This window comes from Festucalex cinctus, chromosome 8 (assembly GCF_051991245.1).
Source record: "Festucalex cinctus isolate MCC-2025b chromosome 8, RoL_Fcin_1.0, whole genome shotgun sequence".
Taxonomy (NCBI): Eukaryota; Metazoa; Chordata; class Actinopteri; order Syngnathiformes; family Syngnathidae; genus Festucalex; species Festucalex cinctus.
Genome location: NC_135418.1, coordinates 6,093,186 through 6,103,752, shown reverse-complemented (window position 1 = coordinate 6,103,752; position 10,567 = coordinate 6,093,186). Strand labels below are relative to the sequence as shown.

The 10,567-nt window shown below is 39.0% G+C and overlaps 1 protein-coding gene and 1 long non-coding RNA gene across 3 annotated transcripts in view; both read left to right on the top strand.

Annotated features, from left to right (window-relative positions):
- The window catches only part of klhdc8a (kelch domain containing 8A), a 32,192-nt gene that overhangs the window by 1,677 nt on the left and 19,948 nt on the right, over window positions 1-10,567 (top strand). Inside the window, exons 2-3 of one of the 2 annotated variants that reach the window (XM_077530413.1) lie at window positions 4,711-5,080; window positions 5,410-5,620. In XM_077530413.1, the coding sequence (XP_077386539.1) occupies window positions 4,916-5,080; window positions 5,410-5,620 (376 nt within the window). In that variant the 5' untranslated portion in view covers window positions 4,711-4,915. The remainder of the gene's footprint in view (window positions 1-4,710; window positions 5,081-5,409; window positions 5,621-10,567) is intronic. The other variant, XM_077530414.1, reaches the window with a different exon arrangement.
- Window positions 7,476-8,886, top strand: LOC144024396 (uncharacterized). The gene is made up of 3 exons (XR_013284754.1): window positions 7,476-8,052; window positions 8,192-8,327; window positions 8,411-8,886. It is a non-coding gene; the product is annotated as an uncharacterized LOC144024396 (long non-coding RNA).

Below are 10,567 nucleotides of genomic sequence, written 5' to 3'. Positions count from 1 at the left end.
ACGGACAGGACAGCTAATTCAAACTCGATTAAAAGAGACCTGCACCCGATACGTCTCAATCAATCCCTTATGGAGACTCCACGGAAGACAAAGAGAAGTAAAAAAAACTTTCAGACCAGCGTTATGGGAGGACGCGGATAAAAATAGGAGCAGTGTTCGGCAGGTGGAGAGAGCTAAGAGTTATCCTGGGGATGAAACGGGACCAACAGCTTGCTGACTTTTTGCTAAAAAGGTAAGACTTCGTAACGAAAATACGATAGAGTCTCTTTATGATTAGAAGTGCAGAATAAAACTACCACACGGTCGCTAACTAATGTCTCCGCACTTGGGCATATTAGCAACGTATTGCTATCCTCAATGTCATCGGATTAACGGAATGCACTATTTACGTTTGGAAGGTTGTAATTACGTAAGCTTTTGGCACTCAAAATGACTTTCACATACAAAGTAACTTGAAGATGAATACGTTTCTTACCTCTGTAGACATTATTAAGCCTATGAAAAAGGTGTTGTGCTCCGTGTTTACGTTTGTTCGATTAACTTGGAGGTTTGCTCGTGTCCGAAAAAGTCGCGCACGCTCCTGGCTGTGTGCACGTCGTTGGGGTCCATTCCACGTTTCGCCAGAGGTGTCGCAAATGTGCCAAAACTCTGAATCTTGCATCGTGCCCTTTAAAAAAAATTAAGTACGGTCCGGATAAAGTGACGTCATTCCATTGGAGGCAGGCATGGCAGGGCATGCGCACGTGTTGGCGGGCAGAGCGGATTTTCATTTGAACATCAACTTGACCTGATCGTTTGTAAGTACCTGATTTTTCATTCCATGGATGGATGGAAGCGTGTAATAAAATAAAAAATATCTATGCCAAGTTCACACTGCAGCGAATTCTGATTTTTTTTTAAACATGAACCATTAAGTTGACATTTGTGGCAGCCCGGCACAGTCTATTTATTCCAGGAAGCAATGACGTGACGTCGTCTATATTAGATGTCTCAAACTCTCCATACGTCGCTTCATTTCCCCAAAATATTTTTACCTTCTCCACTCTCACTACCCTGCATGGCGATATGAGACGAAAAGGCACAGACTTGCATGTAAATCCATGATAAAGTGAGCCGTAACACCACGCGGGGCCGTCATGTATACTTCAGTAAACGGTGTCACTTTACGTCGTGTTTTGGGTGTACAGCACTCAATGCTGTGCTTTGTGAACGTTTTAGTTTTTTGCTTTATTTAACAAATTGAAATCAAAAGCCAAAACATAGTAAACATTTAGCAGCGCAATAAACTTACAAGTCATTCACAACATATCGTGCTTTGTGCACATGCGATTGGAGTTGCTTTAGTGTGACGTCATCAGCCACTGGAGAGCTTGCCCAAGAATGCGTTTTGCTCACCAACAGCTAATCGGTAATCATCATTTTTCATACTGGAAGTGATGGCACATTTATTCAAATTATATCTAAAAACACAATGATGTTTACATTTTTATAGTTCTAACTGCATTTTTGTTTTTTTTGTTTGTTTGTTTTATCTGAAACTGAAAATTAAAATTGAAGTTGTGAAAAACAGCTCACCAAGCTTAAGAGGAAGTGCTAGTTGTTGCTATTTAAAATGCAGATAACAGGAGAATTAAAAATAATAATAAAAATAAACACTCAATAGCTTGTGCCAATAGTCAGCCACAACTGATTTAGTCTCAGCTCACTCATTATAGGACCAAGAACCCACACTGCCAGATTCAGCTTGCTAATTCCCTTCATTAGTCCCGGCACAGACACAGGAACAGCTGTGCTAGAGCGTTTTGCCATTTCGATCTCCTGTAAATATATTAATGACAACATGACTGTTGAGGCAGCCCGTAGCAGGAGAGAGAAGCAGATAATTCCCATTCATTTTTGTAGTAACAGAATTATGCGGCACTATGACTTACTGAAGACTGCCTCTTGAGGCTTATTTATAGGTAGGATAAAATGTTTAAAGTTTAAAATGTTTAATGTGTAAAGTGTGCATAGCAGTGAATGATTTGAGCAGAGTCTAACTGCTGGCCTTCTTCACTCTCTCGAGACCGATGATGCTATTTCTTAGTCTAGTCTAGCCGATAGATCCAAAAGGTCAGCATTCAGACTTAGCCTGTTTCGAAACCTTATGACAAGTTAACTCCTACATTGCTCTTTGTCTTTGACACCTGGGTGGCTTGTTATCTTGTTTGCTGTTTCTTCATTTATTCAGGCCTGGCTGGCCTTGAAAGGTCCAATGTGACATATGGGCTGTGGTGAGGAATGTAAACTACACTCCCCTCCAAAAGTACAAGATTTATGGCTTTGACGTCAAAAGATGAATATGAGGCTCAAATTACAGCCTGGAGTCGTAGCTTCCTCAAGAACAGCACTTCTCGCCCCTTTGTCAGTAAATCTTATTTAGGTAAAAGGGGCTGAAAAGATGAAATACTGTAGGTCATGAACAAGAAGGGCACTGCAGAATAGTGGAGAAAAGTTCTGTGACACAGGTGGTTTAGGCTAATGCATTAAATGTGAGCTTACTAATGTTAACCAAAGAATTGCGGAAGCAAATGGTCCACTGAATCGAGCTTTTGTTGATGTTGTGTAACGCAGCTCTTCAGTGAACAACTGAATTTGGAGCTTGATGTTCGTGAACAGATCCTATTTTGAGAAACTTGCCATGGAATGCAGAAATGTTACGATGTATTGGAGCAGTTTGACAGTCATAAAGCTTGGCAAGGAAACTTTTTGTTTGGTCAATGAGTAAATCTGTTAAGTTTCATTTTCAATCGCAATGCCATAATTATCAACTGAATACACGTGGTCAGGGACAACATAAAATTAATTGGCTATAATCCAGTTAAACATAGTAATATTCTAACTAAAATGAAGAAAGAAAAGAATGAACAAGATCAAGCACATGTATAGTGTTCAACCCCAGTCCTCATGTAGCCTACCCCATTGCAGTCCGTTTTCCAGGTCTCCTTCAGCCAACACAGCTAGGATAGTTATCAGGTTTCATGCTGATTAGCTGATCGGTTGAAACACCTGTGTTGGATGTTGGAGACATGGAAAACAGGCTGGATAGGGGTACTCAAGGACCACGGTTGAGAACCACTGGTATACTGTATATCTAAAGGAAACCCATCATAATGCTAATATAATTTAAAGCAGGGGTGTCCAAACTTTTTCATTTGAGGGCCACATAGAGAAACTCAGAAGGATGCAAGGGCCACATAATGTTATGAAGAGAAATTGTATTTAGTCCTAAAAATTGTACAACAATTTATTTGTGCTTTTGCATGTTTAGAAAAATGCTACAGTATATAAACCAATTTATTTGTAATATGGCAGTAGGGTTATTATAGTTTTTGAATTTTTCATTTGAGTTAGTTTTTATTAGTTTTCAGGGTGGTTCTGTTAGTTTTTATTAGTTTAGTTTTTTTTTAAAAATGCTTAGTTTTAGTTTAGTTTGTTAGTTTCAGTATTAGTATTAGTTTTTTATTTTTTTTTATTTTTTTATTTTTATTTTTTATGTGTATTACTTGTGCGCAATATTAAAAAAAAAAAAAAAAAAACACCATTGGTGCAACATCATCTTTTTGTACTTTTCTATTGGCTGCTGCTTGATGACGTCACTTCTGTGTGACATACTTTCAAACGTCATTATTCCGGTTTATATCAAAATAAATCTACTAAAAATCACATTTCAAATCATCCCCAAAGGCTCATGCCGTTAAATTAATTACCAAAGACTAAAACTATGTAGCTATAATTATAGTTAGTTTTAGTTAGGTTTGTAAACATAAAATGTAGTTTAAGTTAGTTTTATTTTTTTTTTATTTCGGTAACAATATTGTTTTTTGAATTTTAGTTTTAGTCTTTTCATTAGTTTTAGTTAACTAAAATAACCTTTAATGGCACCTGTTTTTCGATACCCTACCTTCTTACTTTGACCATCTCCAAACATTTTTGTTTTATTTTATTTGAACTGAGTGAAATGCCATTTTTAGTATATGTTGCGGGCCACTGAAAAATGGACGGCAGGCCGCAAGTGGCCCCCGGGCTGTAGTTTGGACACCACTGGCGTAGAACAAACTTGACTAGACGACAAACAATGAGAATGCATTGAGAATCACGAGATGCCAACAGAGGCAATAATCTGACAAAAACACACTTCTTGTTCTCAGTTTTGGAATAAATAGACAGTGAGTCGATCTCATTGGTTGTGGCTAGACATGTGGGTAACAGTACTGACATGGAATTATCTGGTTGGCTGTTGACCCAGTAAAGAGATTAAAGATTCTTGACATCACATAGCTCCTGACAACACATAGCTTAAAACCAGTTGAAACTAGATGCCGATTACATCAGTTCAAAACAGACACTTGACCCCCACGGTCATGACCCAAACTTAACCCTAGCATGACCCAGTCATGACAATCCGTTGATTATTCGGTTATCGGAATGCCAAATATCAGCATCTGCCTTTAAAAAAAAAAAAACAACAACAAAAAAAAACTCCTTATATATAATCCTATATTAAGGCAATACTGTATGTTTGAAACCATTCTTGTTATTAATCTGACATGACAAAACTGTGGAATCTTTCTTTGTGGATATTACTTTTCTCACTACAGGTTGAACAATATCACTTTACTTCGTATTTAATTCTCAATTGTTCTTTTCTTTTCTGTACATATTTTGCAGGGCCCAATTTAAAGCTGTGAGGCAACCTGGGGGTGGGAGTCTTATCTTAATCCAATACTCCACATACAGGTCTTACCGTCACCACTAATATACAGTAAAGCTCCTTCTCCTCCCATTTTTCCCCGTCACCACCTTCCCCTCTCCAAATCTCCATAACTCGGCACCTTCTTTTTTCCTGCTAACTTCATCGTAAGCTTCTGAGGCCATGGCGGTGCCTTCAGCTCATGAGTTTCACTGGCAGAGCCTAGCACGACTGCCCAGTGGCCGTGTCTACCACACTCTAACAGAGGTGGGAGGGCAGATGTACATGCTGGGGGGCTGTGATGCTGCAGGGAGGCCATGCTCCACCTTGGAACTATACTCCCCAGAGGTACACAACACAAAAGGCCTGGTTTGTTAGTGCAACAGTTTTATTGCTGTGAATAGATTTTAAGACATAATCTTTTTTTCCCCCATAAAATCTTATTTAAAGGCAAAAAAAACTTTTACAATTGTACTCTATGTATTATTTATGTGCCCTGCGATTGGCTGGCAACCAGTTCAGGGTGTACCCCGCCTACTGCCCAAAAGCCAGCTGAGATAGGCTCCAGCACCCCCGCGACCCTTGTGAGGAATAAGCGGTCAAGAAAATGGATGGATGGATGGATGGATGGATTATTTATGTAACTGCTTGAAAAGAATTCTTGTTGCTGTTTCTAGGGGGACCGATGGATATGCCTGCCCTCAATGCCCACACCACGTGCCGGAGCTGCTGTGGCAGCCCTGGGAAAGCAGATCCTAGTGGTGGGAGGAGTGGGAGAAGACCAGAGACCATTGAAGGTGGTGGAAATGTATAACACAGAGGAAGGGAGATGGAGGAAGAGGAGCGCCCTACGGGAAGCCCTGATGGGCGTGTCCGTAACTGTGAAAGGTATGGATTTACCATGTTGTCTTGCTGTTCATTCTATTAGTTTACCGCTTTTTATTCTAATTCTATGCACTCTTTTAAGTGAATTATTATTACGATTATATTTTGCTTTTTTTCTGTTTATATTTTAAACTGCAAGAGTTTACGTTCTCTTAAGATGAAAAAGCACCAGTTTCACTGTTAAAGATCACTTTCAGTTCGTTTGGAGTTTAGAGTTTAGTCTTCAATTCAACCTCTTTCAGAATATGATAGTTAGAATCTGTAAAAACACGGGTATTGCAATTAGTATGTGTGGATCGTCATTTTTATTCACCAATGTTCAATCCATTGCTTTCAGACTAAACGTCACGTAATTAAAAGACAAATGATATGACAACATTATCAATAATGCTAAATGAAAACAAGCAGGATATTTTTCAGAAGATAGTCAGTCACTTAATCGACTAAATGGTGACATTTGTTGAATCATTATTTTTCAGAGATCAGATAATGAATGTCAGGTAATGAGGTTCGCTTCTTCACAATTAATACATGTTTTTTTAGTTTTTTTAGTTTTTTTAACTTTTTGGTCGTAGTCGTCTTTGTGGTTTGCCGAGTAACTGGTATTTGGCAGTCCTGCCTCAAACCAAAAAGGTTCTGGGCTTGATTTAATCTCTGGCCTGTTTGTGGAGCGTGTGCATATGCTTCAGTTTATACACGGTCCAAAATGCATGGCTGTTAGATAACTAAAACTACAGTGTAAGTACCTGTACTTACAAAATTAATTGGTTCTGGAAGAAAGTTCTTAAGGAGAAAATGTAAGTAGAGACACATTTACCATGTAAATGGCCTAATCCATTCCAAGCCTCCCAAAATTCAGACATACATGTTTTATAAAGCATAAAAATGTATCAAAACATGTAACAAATACATGTTACAATTAGATTATTGCACAATAAATGGGAGCTGTGCATAATGTAAAAAATAATAGAGTAAAGAATAAAAATGATGGCCATTTACCTTTTTAACTGCTGTCCTCTTCGTTTTTTTGCCCTCTTTTTGGTTCATGTTCTCTCTCGAAGTGTTTTTGCCTGGTGTTTTGTAAAGAACTGATCCAAGGATGTTTTTTTTTTTTTTTTTAAACAATCTTATTTATTTTTTTTGTCACTCACTCACATCATGTAAGCTGCACATGATCTCCCAGGATAAGTGAACCCACGCCATTCAGCACCGAAGGCATGTGACGGTTCGACTCCTGCACCTGGTGCCCTTATTTTATTTTTTTTTCCAATCCTTCGAAAATGTCCAAGGCAAACATCATCATAGTGAGCGATCGCCCGAATCGTGAACACTTTTTCTGGCTGATTCTTTTCAATAAATTCCGAAACTTGATGGAAACTTCAGGTACAGTGAGGCATCTTTTTCCAAAAAAGGCTCGTCTCTTCGCAATTAAAAACTTACTGTGCAACGTAGCCTTCAACAATCACCAATTGTTTGAATTTTTGCACAAATTCGTCGGCTGTTAGTGTGTGTGTGTATATATATATTTTTTTTTTTACGTAAAACTATCTAAACACCTCATGGCCCGAGAGGCGAATGACGAGGAAGCTACATAGACACTTATTCTTTATCTATGGTCACATATGGTACAGGTCCCTCTTAGCCAATGGGATGCCAGTAATAGCCAATGGTAGAGCAGCTGTAAGTATGTTGCGTTCAGGAAACTCTGGGAGCTGCGAGTAGGGGCCCATACTGTAGTTTTACCTTTCGTATCCTGAAACTTCTTTCGTAACAAGAGACAATATTTTCCTGTTGTTTTCTGGTAAATATTGTCTTTAACTCTTTAACCGCCATAAACGTTTAAAAACGTTCAGTATAATCCTAGGATAGGCCGCCATAGACGTCAATTGACGTCTACTATGTTTTTTTATGGAAACGGGTGGAGGAAAGCCTTGAGCAGCTGTGCTCCAAGTATCAAGCCGATCGGGTTACTATAATGAGTATTCCTGGCCACTAGATGGCTGTGATGAGTCTTTTGGACAAGATCGGGTAGGAGACAACAGTAGAAGGAGAGAGGCTGAGCTAGAGTGTTGAGGGGGAGCGAATGACTAACTTGGTTAATGGCTAAGAGAGTCAAAAAGGCTACAGATGGCAATCAGCTCACGCTTGATCCTTATTTTCAAAGCTCAAAAGCATCGACCAGTGCTCAAGAGCACAGTTGTGACGGGGTTAAGTCATAGTTGAAGCGGTGACGCGGCCGTTTCGACCACGTCCTAAGGCCCCACCGGCTAGCGATGCTAATAACGTCCTAAGGCCCCACCGGCTAGCGATGCTAACACCAGAGAAAAGTGGTGCACAACCGAGCACGTCTGCACAGATGACGTTTCATTGGACGATGACGACTACTATGGGTCCGATGCAAGACAGTCTTGGACAGTCTTCCAAAGAACGTGAAGGTAAGCGCTAACATGCTAAGAGATTGCTAGTAAGATTACTTTCCTAACTTTTCGGGCGATCTGCTAGCAGCGTGTGTAAATGTGCTGATATACACTAAAACATCTATTACCTGTACAAACGTGAATGTATATTTTATAGATCGTGCTCACAGCAACGTCCGACCGCTGGTTCTACGACAAAGAAAGCTTAAAAAAAAACAAAATAAAATATTTGATGGTAAACGTCTTCGATAATTTACAGAATGTGCATCAACCAATACATCCAAGAAAAAAAGGTAAACATGCACACACACACACACACACACATTGCATCCCAGTGCTCTAAAATAATATATGATATTGAAATGTATATTTGCAGATCCCAAAGATTCTGGCTGGCTTGAAGTTGATGAATTCGGCTGGCAGCCAACCATCTTCCCCTTTGCTGCAAAACCAGGACCAAGGGATGCTGCAGCAGAGCTGAATTCCCACCAGCTGACATCCTGGAGCTCTTCATCACGGATGAACTTCTCCAGCACATCGTTCATCATACCAACCTCTACGCAAATCAGTCCATGCAGAAACAGACTGACAAAAATAGTTTGCAAAGAGTTTTCCAAATTGTTTGTTCGGATTGCTACTGTTGCATGTAAATAAACTGTTATTTTGCAATCAAAAAACATTTTTTATTGTTGGGGTAGTGTTTTATAGAAGTTTAGGTGTTTGTAGAATCACTCATGCAAAAAAAAAAAGTGCCAAATTCACTAGAGTGCATGAAATAACATCGTTTCACAAAAAGCTTGATTTCTCCGTATTTTGGAAGAAAATAGAGGATTGGGGTGAAACGAAGCTGTTTTCTATTGTTGATTACTGAAGATCAGAATAAGGTAGAAAAAAAAAATTTTAGATGAAAGATGAGACTTTATTCTTTCATTTGGTAGTATCCGCGTTTCCATAGTCCTAACATTTTCTGTGGAGCTTGAAAGATCGGTAAAATGGGGGGAACACAATTGCAGGGTGAACTACATTTCCCATCGCGAGATGCTGTGACTATCGCGTGACCGGTAGCGAGACTGGGAAAATCTAACATGGCGGCGCTCTGCTGCTAAAATAGAATTAGCTTTATATTTCTAATTAAACCCGAATTTAATGATTAGATAAATTCGATTTTTTTCTTTTCTAAGAAAGATCGGAAATATTATCCAGTGTGGACGACCTCGAACGTTTTATTGACGATCATTTTTATAGCTGCGCGATGGATGAGCCGGCGGCTAGTCGGGATAATCCTTCGAAAAAAAAAAGGAAAAATGACTCGTCAACAGACACGGACGATTTAGCAACCGCCGACGTATCGGTGAGTATGCTGGATTCCATAAATAAAAAACTTGACGTCCTCTGTCTTATCCGCGAGGACGTCAAAGAATTAAAGGCAAGTTTGGAATTCGTTAGCCAACAGGTAAGCGATCTCCAATGCGATAACTCCGAGCTACGCTCCTCTCTCGTCGCTGTCACAGCCGAGTTGGAGACGATTAAAAAGGAAAATAAAATGCGAAAGGAAACGGTCTTAGATGTTCAATCCCGTAGTATGCGGGAAAATCTAATATTCTCAGGTATATCCGAAAATTCTCCAGATAATCCAGAGGGTGAGATAAAAAAATTCATGACATCATCGCTAAAGATCCCACAGGAGACGGTAAATAATATCTCTTTTCACCGTGTACACCGGCTCGGAGCTCGTAAGGGCAATAGGCCCCGTCCTATTATTGCTAAGTTCGAACATTTTAAACATAAAGAATTGGTAAAAAGTAAAGGACGGGAGCTCAAAGGGACATCTTTCGGGATGAATGATCAATTCCCAAGAGAGATAAACGAGCGGCGAAAAGTACTGTTTCCTATCATGAAACAAAATAGACAGGAGGGTAAACGGACTTCGATGGTCGTTGATAAATTATATATCGACGGCCAGCTATTCCGAAACCCAACCTCGACCCCTTGGCTGTTCTAACTGACAATTGGTAGAGCCGAGCATTGTGTGATTATTTGACGTAGGTATATGTATATGTATGTGTATGTATATGTGTATATATGTATATATATGTATATGTATATGTATGTATATGTATGGATAATGGGTTACGAAATAGAATATGAATTTATATTATGCATAGGCTATATAGTAATAATAATAATAATAATAATACTAATAATAATATAGAAATATATTCTTAAAAAAAATAAATTAATAATAATAATAATAATCTCGCTTAGGTCACCATTTACTGGTGTATTGTTATGTTGAATCCCCCACAGATTTCCTTCACACTCACTTCCCCCCACGTTTCTTCACTATTAGACTTATCTACTTGCTATCTCTCTCTTTATATAAATTATATAAATTGCCTAATTACTCTTTTGCTATCCTACAATATGTTAATATTAATAAGCAGCTTATATAGATGTATACATAAGACTGAGTCTATATTGCTTGTATGCAGAAATTAGTTCTGGTCTCCTGGAATGTGTGTGGCGCTCGCTC